The following is an 18,778-nucleotide window of genomic DNA, read 5'->3' as shown; positions in this document are numbered from 1 at the left end:
TTGTCGACTTCACCACCAGCCACGTCGATATCTAGTCGTATGATAAAAGGGGTGTAATGAAGGTCATGGTTCGTAATTAAAAATTACGTAGATATTGTGAGAAATGAGAGAAGTAATCTTTTTGTCAATTAACCGTTGGAATCGTCGGTTTTGTTTAGTGAGCCAATCAAACCCTTATTATGGTATTAGGATATTTCCGGAAAGTAAGCAATAATAAATGAATTTTATGACCTCGTTTCCCCAAGACGTTGGAAAAGTTGTTAGTGACGGGATAATATTTCATTTCGTTTGTCTCCCTTTTCTTATTCAAGTCTGTTGCCGTCTGAAAATAATCGTCTGGAGACGGACCATGAATGAGCTGGCTGGCACACAGTTCACAGTGTCGGACGAATAGACCTGACGAACGGGAAAGGGATGTAAGAGGCATGGGGGTGGTGGTGGTGGGGTGTATAACGCGCCGCGTCGCTCCTGGAACTGGAGAAGGATGAGGTGGAAGAGAATTTCGGGGTTCTCTGGGGGTCGACACGCACACGTCTTTGTCGTCGTCGCCAAGAATTTGGGCCGAGCGACGTCTGCATCGATCTGGCGTCGCGACGGCGGTATCCGTCTGAACGAACGGGCGTCGTACACGCCATGTCACGAAAATCGTTTGCGGCTATAGCTGTTTTCGGGATGGATGGGATAACTTCTAGTGTGTAATATGTTTGTGCGTATGTTTTTACATGTGAAAATAGAAAGAATTTGTTATTCTCGTCAATTCTCGATCTTACCTAATCAAATATAGGTAAATTGTTAGGAATTATTCAGAATGCCCCTCGAAGACACAAAGTGAGATATATGAAGAATAGGTAGTACTCTAAATGTTATATATAAAAAAATTATGAGTGGTGTCAGCACAAGGCAAAGTAGTATTACGTAGTTAGTATCAGCAATTTCTTATGCTGAACTGTACGATGTGTTGCATACCTATTTACAAACAATTCCTGTAAATTTAATTTTTGAAACAATTTTTAACACAAAGAAAGTGATTAAGCAAATTGTTCACAAAAGTGAATTTCGAAGCAATGATGTTAACAGTTTCGAGATCGCAGTGACTGAAAGGGGGGAAGAAAACGTAATTTTCTAAAAGATTTCTCCTGGTTAAATTTGAACCTTTTGCGTGTACACATTATTTACTTTAAAAGTACTCCTCAATCGTCTACTCCTCAGAAGTAATTTTAAAACTACAAAAGTGAGCAAATCATTTGCTAAAAGTTAAATAAGTAATATTGTTTACACATCATTCATCAATCAATGCCATTGAATTTACTTTTAAACCCTTATTTTTACTGAACCAGATAAGTGGCGGCCATCTCCCTGACCGTTACTTACACTCAAATACAGTCAGTCGTTTTGACGATCCATCACGCCAAAGCTCTTCCGCCACCCTTTGTCTCGACTAGCCCTGAGCCAGACAGGGTGAATTCCGTCTGCGTCCCTTCAGCCCCTTTCGCCCCTCTTGTTCGTTCTCGCTGTCTTTCGACAGCTTCATCCTCTTCGTCCTCCCTCCCCAAATTTGGCCCACCTCCATCAACCCTACAGAATGTAGGGCAAACACGCGTCTGTCCGTTTTCGACTCAGCGCCACCCTTTCAGACGCGACAATGCGTTTTGTTTGGGGTAGGTGCGCGTAAAAAGGAGCGAGACAGAACTACTCACCGAGAGAGACGATAAGGAGGAATCCGCAGACAAGTTGGTTAGATAGCCCAAAGAAATATGTCTGGAACAACTTACTTTCCCTCTCACGATTCGTTCTGTTCTTTTATCGGAGATATGAAACGGGAATGTGTGTACATGGGATGTACTTTCATAAAGAATCGCTAGGTGCCATAAAATAGCCAAGAATTTGAGAAAAATCAATGGCTTGACTTCACATTTAGTTGAGATCTCACCATTCCATTCTCGATTCGGAAAAAGCAATAAATGCAATCGAAGTGACGCCATGTTTTCAACAATTATGTCATACGACAAAGCAAACAGCAAGCTCTGAATAATTCTACAATTAATTCTTTGTTTCCATGACGTTTCCATGAAGTTAAGTCCCCTATCTATTTTATTAGTAACCCTGCTTTCGCAGTATAGTCCATAAAGATAGGGTCGACGCAAGCGTGGCGTGTCGTCTATTATTCCGCCAGTCGCTGTGCGCCCCCCACTACAACGTAACGGTGGTGTTATTTCATGTGCGTTGGCGGAAATAGTGCCGGTCGTGGCGGGGTTGAGCGGAAGGGGCGCGGAAGGAGATGGCGGCGAAAGTGAAAATCCCGGGAGTGGAGTGATTTGCCTCGGTTTCATCCTCAAGGACCTCTTCATTATCCAGAACGTTAATTGACAATGCGAGATGATTGGATGTGTAACAGATTTTGAAATATATTTTAATAACCGATAGCAAAAGAGGACCAGAGAAGGAGATGATCAATACTCCTAGATACTAGATATGTGTAGATTTCTAAGTACAATAAAAATTAAAACTTCATTTTCTCCAGGACGTAATATATCTGCAAAGTTCTCATTTTTATTTCTTATATTCAATGGGTCTCACATTGAAAGGGTGCTAAGGCGGATTGTTTCTACCCTTACCCTCAGCCGCGCTCTTTTCTTGATTGCAAAGATGCTTTATGCTTTTTCTAAGCGCCACGGGAATACCCACTCTCCTTCCGTCGCCTAACCCTTTCTATGCTCTACGGTTCAATTGTTATAATGCCAGGAAATTCCCCGCGGACTGACAGGACTGCGACTCATTATTAGTGCACAGGCTTATTGTGCGTAATACGTATTGAAATGACGCATAACTACATACAGTTAGTCAATCATATGGCATCAGTCAGGTAACGATATACTTCCGATTAGTTAAATTTATAAAAAAATAATATATCTTGGAAACAGTTTCTTATACAATATATATATATTGACGAAAAGAGTAGTGAGAGATGTGCAGCCAAGGAATTGTATAAAGTGAGATTCCCATAATTGGCCAAGTGACAGTGGTGGAGGTAGCACAAGTATCCCTTGCTTAGCATTCGGGAGGACACTGGTTTGATTCCGAGTCCATCTGCTCTGGTGGATGTTTTTCTATGGTTTTCTTGGATCACTTAGGCAAATGCTGGTGAAGTAATATTCCACAGATGATGTTTCGCTCTCTTCTGATTCTCAACCATCATCCACCCATTCCTGCTAGGATTCCACAGATGATGTTTCCCTCTCTTCTGACTTCCCTTCGTCCGTCTCATCTTTTTCACCCCAACCATCACGCAGCCATTCCTTCTAGGGCAGTAATATTCCACAGATAATGTTTCGCTCTCTTCTGACTTCATTTCGTCTGTCTCATCTTTCTCATCTCAACCATCACTCGCCCATTCCTCCTAGTAGTGGACTGAAAAGAGCAATTAGCTCTTCTTCTGGAGTAGTTCGGTAGGATTATTCGCCTACCAGCATCAGTAGCTGGTGGAGATAAAACACCCAAAAGAAAAAAAAACAAGAATGTCCTTAACGTTCAGCTCTGCTCGCGAAGCACATTTGGTGTTTGTGAACGACTGTATGGAATACATGTAGAAATACGTACGCAGTACGCATTATTACTGATGAGAACGGTTTGGAGGGCTTTGTTTTAAGGACGCTCGAGTGCGGCGGGGCTGTAAGGGGGCGGGGAGCGTTCGTCGTCATTGATTTAACGAAAAAAAAAAGTGAAGAAGGCGAGGGTCGAAAGGATTTCTAGATGAGAGCCAGCGGGGATTTTTAAATGCGATCCGCTAAGACAAGAGAGAAACGGGAAAAGGGGTGCTTTTTCACGGTAGGTGGCTCAGATATGTGTATGGGAATGGAGATTGAAGTGGATTATTAATATTCAGGCACGTATGTGTGCGTGTGCTTTTACATACATACAAACGAAAGCGGAGGGCAGATATGACGTGGTGCAGCGTGTGCACCACCTACCACGTATTATTCGATTGATGTATCGTTTAGCGAGCGATAAATCGCGACCTCCGCTTTAGATATGAGGTAATATAAGTAGGCACTCGTTTTATGATATAATGTACTGCATATGCATACGGGCGCTGGAAGCTAATGAGACTCAAACAGCCTTTTCGCTTTTTGCCTTTAATTCAAATGGGAAACTTCTGGTTGAGTTACTTTACTCGGTTCGAACGAATCCTTTTTAAGGTGAATATGCTTTTATATGTTAAAGTTTGTAAATATATTAATAACAAGAGATGATGCTTCTTCTGCTACTATCCTTTATAAACAAATATCCAAAAAAATAGCAGTTCATTTCGAAGAGCAAACGAACAATGTAGTTCAAGTGTACCAGTTATTCTTCAAGGGTGTGTGCACCATTCATTTCATCAAAGAATTGTCATGTATTATTTATTAAACTCTAGTTGGCTTTAAGTGGAAGTAAGTCCTCTAGCAGCTGTTTTTTACGCTTAAAGACTTTTAGAGTTGCAGCCCTTACTTTTTCTTTGTGTGAGACGTTAGGTTGGAGGCGATCCTCGCAGGGGACGAGAAGGGGTTAGGATTAACAGCGGAGTGGAAGAATAGCCAATCGTAATTAAAAAAAAAATGTAAATATTTTTCCCAATACATGCTTCAATGTAATATTGATTTTATAATAAGTACGAATGGCAGTTTTGTTTCGACATAAATGTATATGTGTTTTCGTTTGAAAAAGGTACTCCATCAATAGAAACCGGATTATCAGACCCTCCCTTTTCTTCTGCGTATTTTGGCAAGCAGAACACCTGATCGCCGGGCCGTTTTCTATGTAGGTCAGAACAAAGGGGGGCCAAAGGTAGGTACACTCTTCCATGCTTTTTTTTTGTAAATTTTAAATCTTATTCTGCATCGCGACTACGCACATAAAGAAAAATAATAAACTAATAAGAATTTATCATAAACGAAGGGTAGGTATCTCTTAATAGAAACAAAAACATCTGTGGCAAATAACGTTCTTCGTAGAAGCGTAATTGCATCATTTGAATTGAACAACCGTTCCAATTAAAATAAACAATCACGTTTTGTAGTTTTTTTTTTCTTTGATCTGTGCACAACTGTGGTAATGTCATTCGATTTGCAGCATGGCATGCTGCAGAATGCATGAGGTTCGCTTTAACCACTTACATCCCTTCGATTTGGGTCAAGAGACGGCAAAAACTCACACACATGCAATTCAACGTAAAGCGACTTATTAGTAGGAGGTGATGTGCCGAGAGGAAATATAAGAAACCTCCACCATCGTCTAACCCCCGAAGCCTCCTCGAAACTCCGTCGTGCTGGCGGTGGTGGTGGTAGATAGATAGGTAGAGAGAGTGGAGATTTTCCTGACCCCCCCCCTCGCTCTTTTTATCCCTTGCTTGCTTCCCTCCCATCCGGACGGTAATTTATAAAACTGTCAGGGCTCGGCGGCAGCAGTAGCAGCAAAGGGGCATCTGTATATTTATCAGGGAGGAAACCACCGAATCGTTTGTTGCGGTAGGGCAGGGTTGCTTGGTTGGGTCGACTAATACTGTTATTAATATCCGACGTGGATCCGAAGGATTACCTAATTAGATACCAATTTTAATACACAAATTACTGATTGTGAATTTTGTTTTTTCCACACTTTATTTTTTCTTTCCAGGTTTTTCATGACACGGAGCTTCTGAAGTCGGAAATTGATTATCCACTCAAAAAGAACAAACTGGACGATTTCGCCCAGTTACCGTACAACATCCAGCAGTTGTACACGACTGCAGCTCTGGATCCGTTGTATCTCCAGTACCTTCAGGACCTGCAAACCGGTCGGAATCACTTGTCCGCGTTTAAACCCTTCCCGTCGCTCAAAGAGACTAAAATCCGACACGGTTTGGCCGGTCTGAACAGATACATGGATCCGCCGATCCTCCAGCATCCAGAAAGGGTCGTTCCACTTTCGGAATCCGAAAGATTCGAACGTAGCTTTCAGCCCAATGTTGCTCTAGCGCCTCCGCCTCTACACAAAATAAAAAAATATAGATACGAGAAAAACGCAGAACACCAGAACATCAAAGAGATCTACATAAAACAGGAAAAGGTCGATCCTTCCGAAAACACTCCTCCTAATTCTGATATAATAGTTCAAAATAGTAGCGTAATAAAACGCGAAGGACAATCCACTGAGTGTAACGAAAGACGCTCGAGTGTTATAGGAGAAATAACAAAGCCCCCTCGAACACCTCCGGCAGATGTCATAATTGAACATCGGAGAAACAAGGAAGACCTTCAACTGTTTCCCGTTGCGTCTTCTCCAAATATGCTGCCCGAATCTGCCGTATCAGTCGTTCAAAGTATCGGACTTCACAATCATCAGACCAATAAATACAATTCGGAGATCGAGTTGTCGACTGATACTGACGATAGTGCGTCCGAAACGTCCGAAAAGCACTCGGACTTGGTAAAAATCGAAGAAGTGCTCAAAGACGTAGACGTGGCCATTCGAGGAAAAATTTTGGACTTTATACGCCGTCTTACGAAAACACACGAGAATGTGATAGTCGAGTGTCGGAATAAGGACGCGAAAATTAGTCAGCTAGAGTCTAAAATTGAGCGACTAGAGACGGAAATTAGGGACCTCAAGAGCAACAACGAAAGATTGCCGGAAGTAGAACAATCGAAGGAGGAAAAGTGCGAAGAAGAGCTAACACAAGAAGAAGAAAAACGTTCTGTTATAGAGAGCAATACAATAAACGAATCCCACTGCCATCAGAGTCCTTCACCGCTCATCTCTTCTTCTGCCACACCACCGTCTGATGTTCCTGATGAAAAAGTGATGCCGATGGTAAAAACGGAACCAGATGCCCCTCTTCCGGAAGGGGAAAAAAAGGAACCTTTTGTGATAAAAGAAGAACAAAAAGAAGACGGGGCAAAAACGGAACAGCAACCACCTCCCGGCATTGGTGCCGCTGCTGCTGCTGATGATGATGATCATAAAGAATCCATTGTGAAGGAAGAGAAACAATTTTCGGAAAAAACTAATGCCAAAAGTGTAATCACCAACGCCGAGGATTTAGAAAAGAAAGCAATAATGAAANTTGAAAAAAAAAAAAAACGTTAAAAAACAATAATCAAAACTTGTCTTGCTTTTCTTATGTACATAAAACTTTTTTTTATCGTTTACGATAATGTTGAAAGTGCATGTTATAAAATAATCTGTCACTATCCGATACAAAGTTCAGACTTTTTCTTAATTTGTTACCGGCGAATTTCAATATATAATTACAGTATTTAAAAAAAAAAAAACAAAGCAAAACAGATTTTTAAATCGAAAAAGAAATCAGTATTTAAACATTGATTGACCAGTGACTTAAAAGTTTGCATTAAAAAAATCTATATGGGTAGCTATCGAAAGACTTATTACCAATAAAGGAAATGATAATAAAACAGGTGTAATTTTGCATAGCGCTCTTATTAACATAATAAATTTGGTATATTGTCAGTTATTTTTGTAGGAAATCGTACTGTCTTTAATATAGGGTAATTTGTACAGATTTGTTTTAAATAAATAATAGACCCGATAATCCAAAAATACATTACATTCCCTACAAAAACAATCGACTAAATGTTAAATTTATTCTGCGGATAAATATACATTTTGTGATCTCAAATATGCAAAAATGCTGTTCAAATGTATAACATGTAAGGCTAGAACTAAGATTTTAAAGTTAAGTTCTTTTTTGTGTGTCTCTATTATTTAGTTTACAGTAAGTAATACATACAAACAGTAAACAATACAAATTATTTCGTATCTCTCAACTTCATGTGTCATACAAATATATATGGATTCATTTATAATTGTTTTTTTTTTAATTGACTTCAACCTAACCCAACTGTTTAAATCCCGAAAAATTAAATGGGTTTAATTTTTTATTGGCATCGCTTGGATATTCTATTTCAGGAACGTTTTATCATATTTTTCGATCAGAAACTTCATTTATTAAGTAAATAATAGAACTTAACTGTTATACAGTATTTTCGATTAGTACTGTATGCTACTTTGGCTTATAACTGTACATTATTTTTAGTAGTAAGGATAGTTCAAATAACTCTTTGACCTTGAATGTTATATGAGAGAATATTGGTTAATTCTGTTAAGACTTTTACCCTTTAATTCAAGTAATTATTTCATTTAGTTTTAAAATGTTTCAAAATCGTATATGAAGTATAATTTAAGAAAAATAAAAGAGTAGGTATAATGTCCGTTCCTGTGTATCTAATTTTCATCAACTCTAAAACTTTTTAAATATAAAAGTTGGCAGCAGTTTAGAGAAAATGTAGTTTACAGCTTGGCAACATCGAATCGAAATGTCAAACGTCGTTTACAGATTAATTTCTAGAAGCTTGTGTGGTTTACCGGTTAAAAGTGTTATAGTTCTTAAAATTTAGTTATAATATTGTTATTATTATCGTGAAATTAAATACATCTGCTACATAGATAATTACGTAATTACGAATAACTCTCAAAAACCCTAATTTTTTTCAATACATATAAATGTAATCGCCATTATAGTACAAATACCATAATGAGTAACAAATGTTTTGTGCCAAACTGTAAAAATACCACAGGAGTTCCTTTTCCGAAAAATCAGACTATTAAGCAAGTGTGGTTAGATGTTTTAGAATTAAAAAACCTCCCTCGACAAGATAGTTTTGTTTGTTTGGATCATTTCGAACCCAACTCCGTAAACGCTGAAGAAATATGTGGTAAGTTTTAAAAGTATAGACGTTGCTTCTTTCACATTATGTTTTATGGATTTTAAAACATCAATGCATAGCTTGAATGACATTTAAACTTCAGATACAAAGTGTATCAATAAAATCAAAAAAGGTGCAATACCCACAATTAGAAACCCAACAAAAATTAATAAATATGAAGAGAAACTGGAACAAGACCCTAAGGATTCACTACAAGAAAAAGGTTATTTCAGATGCAGTTTTAGGAGTCTGTATATTACATTTGAATCTAATGTTTTAGATGTGAAGACTTGTAGGGCTTGTATGTCTGAAAAAGATGTGGAAATAAGCATACTCGACTACATAGAAGATGATGTTACAGTTATGTCTACTTTAATGTTGTGTGCTTTCCCTTTGGAGGTATCCAAAAGGTTGAGGTTATGTCAACTTTTATAATAAAAGTTTAATTTATTTTAGATATCCAAACATGATAAACTACCAAAACACATCTGTAACAGCTGTTTAAATTCTTTAAAGAATGCTCACGAATTTAGAAAAAAGTGCTTAGTTAGTGATGAAATTCTTCATGAAAGGTTAACAAGGAAACGTCGAATATCTACTGATAATGAAGAGGATAATAAAAAGCAGAAAACAGTAACTCATTTTGTTTCTGATACAGGTGGAAGATCTTTAGTGATAAAACCTGAAAGTGATAGAACAAAGATTGCCAGTTTGGATTTGCCTGAAGATGATAATGCTTTTGAGGTGCTATATGAAGCAATGGAAGATATTCAAGAAGAAAATGAAGAATGTAGCATAACAGAAGATAATGGTAAGGAGGAAGAAACTGATGGTGATCCATTAGAATTTGTACTTGAAAGTAAAATTCAAATTAAGACTGAAAAGAAGAGTTTGACAGAGTCTGAAACTGAGGAGGGATGTGGAGGTAAGTGCTAAATAATTTTCTGATAAATATATTCATAACAGAAGTAGTTATAATGTTCAAATTCCAGATAAGAATCAAAATGTGGAAAATGCCCAGCAAAGGAAAAGAATTCAAAGGATAACAGTAGTGAAAAATCTCAGAGATAAAGAACACTCTTTCACACCAATTAAACTTCAAAAACAAGTTGTTTCTGCTGTAGATGAAATAGAGAAGACCATGGAAGTAATTCATGGGNTCGTCAATTCTCGATCTTACCTAATCAAATATAGGTAAATTGTTAGGAATTATTCAGAATGCCCCTCGAAGACACAAAGTGAGATATATGAAGAATAGGTAGTACTCTAAATGTTATATATAAAAAAAATTATGAGTGGTGTCAGCACAAGGCAAAGTAGTATTACGTAGTTAGTATCAGCAATTTCTTATGCTGAACTGTACGATGTGTTGCATACCTATTTACAAACAATTCCTGTAAATTTAATTTTTGAAACAATTTTTAACACAAAGAAAGTGATTAAGCAAATTGTTCACAAAAGTGAATTTCGAAGCAATGATGTTAACAGTTTCGAGATCGCAGTGACTGAAAGGGGGGAAGAAAACGTAATTTTCTAAAAGATTTCTCCTGGTTAAATTTGAACCTTTTGCGTGTACACATTATTTACTTTAAAAGTACTCCTCAATCGTCTACTCCTCAGAAGTAATTTTAAAACTACAAAAGTGAGCAAATCATTTGCTAAAAGTTAAATAAGTAATATTGTTTACACATCATTCATCAATCAATGCCATTGAATTTACTTTTAAACCCTTATTTTTACTGAACCAGATAAGTGGCGGCCATCTCCCTGACCGTTACTTACACTCAAATACAGTCAGTCGTTTTGACGATCCATCACGCCAAAGCTCTTCCGCCACCCTTTGTCTCGACTAGCCCTGAGCCAGACAGGGTGAATTCCGTCTGCGTCCCTTCAGCCCCTTTCGCCCCTCTTGTTCGTTCTCGCTGTCTTTCGACAGCTTCATCCTCTTCGTCCTCCCTCCCCAAATTTGGCCCACCTCCATCAACCCTACAGAATGTAGGGCAAACACGCGTCTGTCCGTTTTCGACTCAGCGCCACCCTTTCAGACGCGACAATGCGTTTTGTTTGGGGTAGGTGCGCGTAAAAAGGAGCGAGACAGAACTACTCACCGAGAGAGACGATAAGGAGGAATCCGCAGACAAGTTGGTTAGATAGCCCAAAGAAATATGTCTGGAACAACTTACTTTCCCTCTCACGATTCGTTCTGTTCTTTTATCGGAGATATGAAACGGGAATGTGTGTACATGGGATGTACTTTCATAAAGAATCGCTAGGTGCCATAAAATAGCCAAGAATTTGAGAAAAATCAATGGCTTGACTTCACATTTAGTTGAGATCTCACCATTCCATTCTCGATTCGGAAAAAGCAATAAATGCAATCGAAGTGACGCCATGTTTTCAACAATTATGTCATACGACAAAGCAAACAGCAAGCTCTGAATAATTCTACAATTAATTCTTTGTTTCCATGACGTTTCCATGAAGTTAAGTCCCCTATCTATTTTATTAGTAACCCTGCTTTCGCAGTATAGTCCATAAAGATAGGGTCGACGCAAGCGTGGCGTGTCGTCTATTATTCCGCCAGTCGCTGTGCGCCCCCCACTACAACGTAACGGTGGTGTTATTTCATGTGCGTTGGCGGAAATAGTGACGGTCGTGGCGGGGTTGAGCGGAAGGGGCGCGGAAGGAGATGGCGGCGAAAGTGAAAATCCCGGGAGTGGAGTGATTTGCCTCGGTTTCATCCTCAAGGACCTCTTCATTATCCAGAACGTTAATTGACAATGCGAGATGATTGGATGTGTAACAGATTTTGAAATATATTTTAATAACCGATAGCAAAAGAGGACCAGAGAAGGAGATGATCAATACTCCTAGATACTAGATATGTGTAGATTTCTAAGTACAATAAAAATTAAAACTTCATTTTCTCCAGGACGTAATATATCTGCAAAGTTCTCATTTTTATTTCTTATATTCAATGGGTCTCACATTGAAAGGGTGCTAAGGCGGATTGTTTCTACCCTTACCCTCAGCCGCGCTCTTTTCTTGATTGCAAAGATGCTTTATGCTTTTTCTAAGCGCCACGGGAATACCCACTCTCCTTCCGTCGCCTAACCCTTTCTATGCTCTACGGTTCAATTGTTATAATGCCAGGAAATTCCCCGCGGACTGACAGGACTGCGACTCATTATTAGTGCACAGGCTTATTGTGCGTAATACGTATTGAAATGACGCATAACTACATACAGTTAGTCAATCATATGGCATCAGTCAGGTAACGATATACTTCCGATTAGTTAAATTTATAAAAAAATAATATATCTTGGAAACAGTTTCTTATACAATATATATATATTGACGAAAAGAGTAGTGAGAGATGTGCAGCCAAGGAATTGTATAAAGTGAGATTCCCATAATTGGCCAAGTGACAGTGGTGGAGGTAGCACAAGTATCCCTTGCTTAGCATTCGGGAGGACACTGGTTTGATTCCGAGTCCATCTGCTCTGGTGGATGTTTTTCTATGGTTTTCTTGGATCACTTAGGCAAATGCTGGTGAAGTAATATTCCACAGATGATGTTTCGCTCTCTTCTGATTCTCAACCATCATCCACCCATTCCTGCTAGGATTCCACAGATGATGTTTCCCTCTCTTCTGACTTCCCTTCGTCCGTCTCATCTTTTTCACCCCAACCATCACGCAGCCATTCCTTCTAGGGCAGTAATATTCCACAGATAATGTTTCGCTCTCTTCTGACTTCATTTCGTCTGTCTCATCTTTCTCATCTCAACCATCACTCGCCCATTCCTCCTAGTAGTGGACTGAAAAGAGCAATTAGCTCTTCTTCTGGAGTAGTTCGGTAGGATTATTCGCCTACCAGCATCAGTAGCTGGTGGAGATAAAACACCCAAAAGAAAAAAAAACAAGAATGTCCTTAACGTTCAGCTCTGCTCGCGAAGCACATTTGGTGTTTGTGAACGACTGTATGGAATACATGTAGAAATACGTACGCAGTACGCATTATTACTGATGAGAACGGTTTGGAGGGCTTTGTTTTAAGGACGCTCGAGTGCGGCGGGGCTGTAAGGGGGCGGGGAGCGTTCGTCGTCATTGATTTAACGAAAAAAAAAAGTGAAGAAGGCGAGGGTCGAAAGGATTTCTAGATGAGAGCCAGCGGGGATTTTTAAATGCGATCCGCTAAGACAAGAGAGAAACGGGAAAAGGGGTGCTTTTTCACGGTAGGTGGCTCAGATATGTGTATGGGAATGGAGATTGAAGTGGATTATTAATATTCAGGCACGTATGTGTGCGTGTGCTTTTACATACATACAAACGAAAGAGGAGGGCAGATATGACGTGGTGCAGCGTGTGCACCACCTACCACGTATTATTCGATTGATGTATCGTTTAGCGAGCGATAAATCGCGACCTCCGCTTTAGATATGAGGTAATATAAGTAGGCACTCGTTTTATGATATAATGTACTGCATATGCATACGGGCGCTGGAAGCTAATGAGACTCAAACAGCCTTTTCGCTTTTTGCCTTTAATTCAAATGGGAAACTTCTGGTTGAGTTACTTTACTCGGTTCGAACGAATCCTTTTTAAGGTGAATATGCTTTTATATGTTAAAGTTTGTAAATATATTAATAACAAGAGATGATGCTTCTTCTGCTACTATCCTTTATAAACAAATATCCAAAAAAATAGCAGTTCATTTCGAAGAGCAAACGAACAATGTAGTTCAAGTGTACCAGTTATTCTTCAAGGGTGTGTGCACCATTCATTTCATCAAAGAATTGTCATGTATTATTTATTAAACTCTAGTTGGCTTTAAGTGGAAGTAAGTCCTCTAGCAGCTGTTTTTTACGCTTAAAGACTTTTAGAGTTGCAGCCCTTACTTTTTCTTTGTGTGAGACGTTAGGTTGGAGGCGATCCTCGCAGGGGACGAGAAGGGGTTAGGATTAACAGCGGAGTGGAAGAATAGCCAATCGTAATTAAAAAAAAAATGTAAATATTTTTCCCAATACATGCTTCAATGTAATATTGATTTTACAATAAGTACGAATGGCAGTTTTGTTTCGACATAAATGTATATGTGTTTTCGTTTGAAAAAGGTACTCCATCAATAGAAACCGGATTATCAGACCCTCCCTTTTCTTCTGCGTATTTTGGCAAGCAGAACACCTGATCGCCGGGCCGTTTTCTATGTAGGTCAGAACAAAGGGGGGCCAAAGGTAGGTACACTCTTCCATGCTTTTTTTTTGTAAATTTTAAATCTTATTCTGCATCGCGACTACGCACATAAAGAAAAATAATAAACTAATAAGAATTTATCATAAACGAAGGGTAGGTATCTCTTAATAGAAACAAAAACATCTGTGGCAAATAACGTTCTTCGTAGAAGCGTAATTGCATCATTTGAATTGAACAACCGTTCCAATTAAAATAAACAATCACGTTTTGTAGTTTTTTTTTTCTTTGATCTGTGCACAACTGTGGTAATGTCATTCGATTTGCAGCGTGGCATGCTGCAGAATGCATGAGGTTCGCTTTAACCACTTACATCCCTTCGATTTGGGTCAAGAGACGGCAAAAACTCACACACATGCAATTCAACGTAAAGCGACTTATTAGTAGGAGGTGATGTGCCGAGAGGAAATATAAGAAACCTCCACCATCGTCTAACCCCCGAAGCCTCCTCGAAACTCCGTCGTGCTGGCGGTGGTGGTGGTAGATAGATAGGTAGAGAGAGTGGAGATTTTCCTGACCCCCCCCCTCGCTCTTTTTATCCCTTGCTTGCTTCCCTCCCATCCGGACGGTAATTTATAAAACTGTCAGGGCTCGGCGGCAGCAGTAGCAGCAAAGGGGCATCTGTATATTTATCAGGGAGGAAACCACCGAATCGTTTGTTGCGGTAGGGCAGGGTTGCTTGGTTGGGTCGACTAATACTGTTATTAATATCCGACGTGGATCCGAAGGATTACCTAATTAGATACCAATTTTAATACACAAATTACTGATTGTGAATTTTGTTTTTTCCACACTTTATTTTTTCTTTCCAGGTTTTTCATGACACGGAGCTTCTGAAGTCGGAAATTGATTATCCACTCAAAAAGAACAAACTGGACGATTTCGCCCAGTTACCGTACAACATCCAGCAGTTGTACACGACTGCAGCTCTGGATCCGTTGTATCTCCAGTACCTTCAGGACCTGCAAACCGGTCGGAATCACTTGTCCGCGTTTAAACCCTTCCCGTCGCTCAAAGAGACTAAAATCCGACACGGTTTGGCCGGTCTGAACAGATACATGGATCCGCCGATCCTCCAGCATCCAGAAAGGGTCGTTCCACTTTCGGAATCCGAAAGATTCGAACGTAGCTTTCAGCCCAATGTTGCTCTAGCGCCTCCGCCTCTACACAAAATAAAAAAATATAGATACGAGAAAAACGCAGAACACCAGAACATCAAAGAGATCTACATAAAACAGGAAAAGGTCGATCCTTCCGAAAACACTCCTCCTAATTCTGATATAATAGTTCAAAATAGTAGCGTAATAAAACGCGAAGGACAATCCACTGAGTGTAACGAAAGACGCTCGAGTGTTATAGGAGAAATAACAAAGCCCCCTCGAACACCTCCGGCAGATGTCATAATTGAACATCGGAGAAACAAGGAAGACCTTCAACTGTTTCCCGTTGCGTCTTCTCCAAATATGCTGCCCGAATCTGCCGTATCAGTCGTTCAAAGTATCGGACTTCACAATCATCAGACCAATAAATACAATTCGGAGATCGAGTTGTCGACTGATACTGACGATAGTGCGTCCGAAACGTCCGAAAAGCACTCGGACTTGGTAAAAATCGAAGAAGTGCTCAAAGACGTAGACGTGGCCATTCGAGGAAAAATTTTGGACTTTATACGCCGTCTTACGAAAACACACGAGAATGTGATAGTCGAGTGTCGGAATAAGGACGCGAAAATTAGTCAGCTAGAGTCTAAAATTGAGCGACTAGAGACGGAAATTAGGGACCTCAAGAGCAACAACGAAAGATTGCCGGAAGTAGAACAATCGAAGGAGGAAAAGTGCGAAGAAGAGCTAACACAAGAAGAAGAAAAACGTTCTGTTATAGAGAGCAATACAATAAACGAATCCCACTGCCATCAGAGTCCTTCACCGCTCATCTCTTCTTCTGCCACACCACCGTCTGATGTTCCTGATGAAAAAGTGATGCCGATGGTAAAAACGGAACCAGATGCCCCTCTTCCGGAAGGGGAAAAAAAGGAACCTTTTGTGATAAAAGAAGAACAAAAAGAAGACGGGGCAAAAACGGAACAGCAACCACCTCCCGGCATTGGTGCCGCTGCTGCTGCTGATGATGATGATGATCATAAAGAATCCATTGTGAAGGAAGAGAAACAATTTTCGGAAAAAACTAATGCCAAAAGTGTAATCACCAACGCCGAGGATTTAGAAAAGAAAGCAATAATGAAAAATGCTCCCGAGTGAAACTTTTGTACCAGGCAATCGGTTATCAATCGGTTGCCTTTTTACATTTGACCGCCATAGACGTCAAGTCCGCCATTTTGAGAAACGCGATCTTACCCCATAATAATAGTGCAAGTGTTTAAAAGAAAAAAAAACGAAACTCCAAAAATTTATTACATGTTTTTTTTATTCGAACGTCAAAATGTCACACACGCTAGTATGTCAAGATAAAAATGTGTTTTTAAGCAAATTCAAAATTTTTGGCTCCGGATTTTCGAGTACCCTAACCTGGAGTCATGCCAAACTTAATCATCGAAGGTCAAAAAATTCTACCTCTACCTAAGAACTTAACGGTCGAAGGTCAAAAAATTCTGCCTTTACCTAGAACAAGACTCCGGAAGAAAAGCCTTAAGAAATGTGAGTACTTTTATCCGTTTATTTTTATTCCAATTACCAGTTGTGATTACTACAACAGATTTTATTCGATATTCATTTTATTAAGTACGCATCTTTTGATTATCAACGTAATTTTTTTGTGAGAAGGAAGAGTCACGTTCAAAATTGGGACTAAAAGACTAACTACCAAATAAAATGTCGTTTAAAAAAAAATCGAATCTAAATAAATCTTTTAAATGGCGCACGTGAACGTCTAACAGCGTTCGGTGTTTTTGTACAAATGCACCTCATTTATATTAGTTGCACATTGATTGCCATTTTTTACCTCTTAGTCAGTCAGCCGTACGTGTCTGGCCCTTTTGGCCGGACTAATTCGATGTTAGGACTTATTGCCTCGGTTATGTACTGTATTTATTACTATTATTAATTATTATTACCATTTTTCACTTATGGGCTGTATTCGGTAGTTTCTGGTGCCTTTAAATGGCGTTGTTTTAATTATTAATTTAATCTATAATTGTACATACTTTCACAAGGTTTTCGACGAGCTTATTTTCGTGCTCTAACACATCACCATGCTACCTGGTAAAAAGGAATTATGTGTAACAGTTGTTTTCGTTTTTTTTTTTTGAAAGTCTTATTTGTTTTTGTTTTAAGGGAATTTTATTATAAGTTGGTAGAGTGATAGGGCAAGAAAAGGGCCAAAAAACCTTCCATAAGACCACACATTGTGGTTGGTCATCGTACTATGTGTTTAGTTTTAAATAAACAAAAGGAATACAGATACAGTGTAGTTCTTTTCGATTTTAGGTTTGCTTCGTTTATTTTTCATAATCCATTTTTTTGCATTCATAATTTTTTTGTTTGTAAATTTGAAGCTGTAAATTGGTATTTTTGCGACTCGCTAATAAATTGATTGATTGTTGNATATATATTATATTAAATAAAACGAAAAACAGAAAATTAAAATACAAACTTTCTTATTTTTTTTGTAAGTGCATGTTTTTTAACGCGCGACCAATATTCGAAATGTAATGTTTTTCACAGTTAAAAGTGCAATCAGCGATAACATTTATAATAAATATACAAATATGACTTATGAAACATAAAACATGCATTTATGAAGTCAGAAGATGGTAACAGTTGAATTAAATTTATTCCTTATTTCATTGTTTTTTTCGTTATCTTATCTTTTTCCTTAGAAAAATACTGAAAAGGACATTTATTTTTAATTAAAGAAATACCCATCAAATTTATTTGTTTTAATAAAATTCTCAAACAAAAAGGAAAAATTTAATCAACTATTATCGTCTATTTTTTACAAATAACATCAATGTACATAATATTCACAAACCACGTTTTTAAAAATTTATTTTGGTTCCTAATCATCAATTGGTCTTGCCAAATTTTGCTAAAAAATTATTGAAAAAAAAAAAACGTTAAAAAACAATAATCAAAACTTGTCTTGCTTTTCTTATGTACATAAAACTTTTTTTTATCGTTTACGATAATGTTGAAAGTGCATGTTATAAAATAATCTGTCACTATCCGATACAAAGTTCAGACTTTTTCTTAATTTGTTACCGGCGAATTTCAATATATAATTACAGTATTTAAAAAAAAAAAAACAAAGCAAAACAGATTTTTAAATCGAAAAAGAAATCAGTATTTAAACATTGATTGACCAGTGACTTAAAAGTTTGCATTAAAAAAATCTATATGGGCAGCTATCGAAAGACTTATTACCAATAAAGGAAATGATAATAAAACAGGTGTAATTTTGCATAGCGCTCTTATTAACATAATAAATTTGGTATATTGTCAGTTATTTTTGTAGGAAATCGTACTGTCTTTAATATAGGGTAATTTGTACAGATTTGTTTTAAATAAATAATAGACCCGATAATCCAAAAATACATTACATTCCCTACAAAAACAATCGACTAAATGTTAAATTTATTCTGCGGATAAATATACATTTTGTGATCTCAAATATGCAAAAATGCTGTTCAAATGTATAACATGTAAGGCTAGAACTAAGATTTTAAAGTTAAGTTCTTTTTTGTGTGTCTCTATTATTTAGTTTACAGTAAGTAATACATACAAACAGTAAACAATACAAATTATTTCGTATCTCTCAACTTCATGTGTCA

General features: G+C 38.1%; 1 protein-coding gene across 1 annotated transcript in view; it reads left to right on the top strand.

The window, feature by feature from the left end:
* LOC108735071 (ski oncogene-like) overlaps positions 1-16,838 on the top strand; it is a 68,669-nt gene extending 51,831 nt beyond the window's left edge. Inside the window, exons 2-3 of the mRNA XM_025981334.1 lie at positions 5,653-7,043; positions 16,199-16,838. Coding sequence (XP_025837119.1) covers positions 5,653-7,043; positions 16,199-16,250 — 1,443 coding nt within the window. The 3' untranslated portion in view covers positions 16,251-16,838. The remainder of the gene's footprint in view (positions 1-5,652; positions 7,044-16,198) is intronic.
* The last annotated feature ends 1,940 nt before the right edge of the window (positions 16,839-18,778 follow it).

This window comes from Agrilus planipennis, unplaced genomic scaffold, assembly GCF_000699045.2.
Source record: "Agrilus planipennis isolate EAB-ADULT unplaced genomic scaffold, Apla_2.0 scaffold5, whole genome shotgun sequence".
Taxonomy (NCBI): domain Eukaryota; kingdom Metazoa; phylum Arthropoda; class Insecta; order Coleoptera; family Buprestidae; genus Agrilus; species Agrilus planipennis.
The sequence above is the reverse complement of the archived record's forward strand: the minus strand, read 5'-3'. Positions and strand labels throughout refer to the sequence as shown.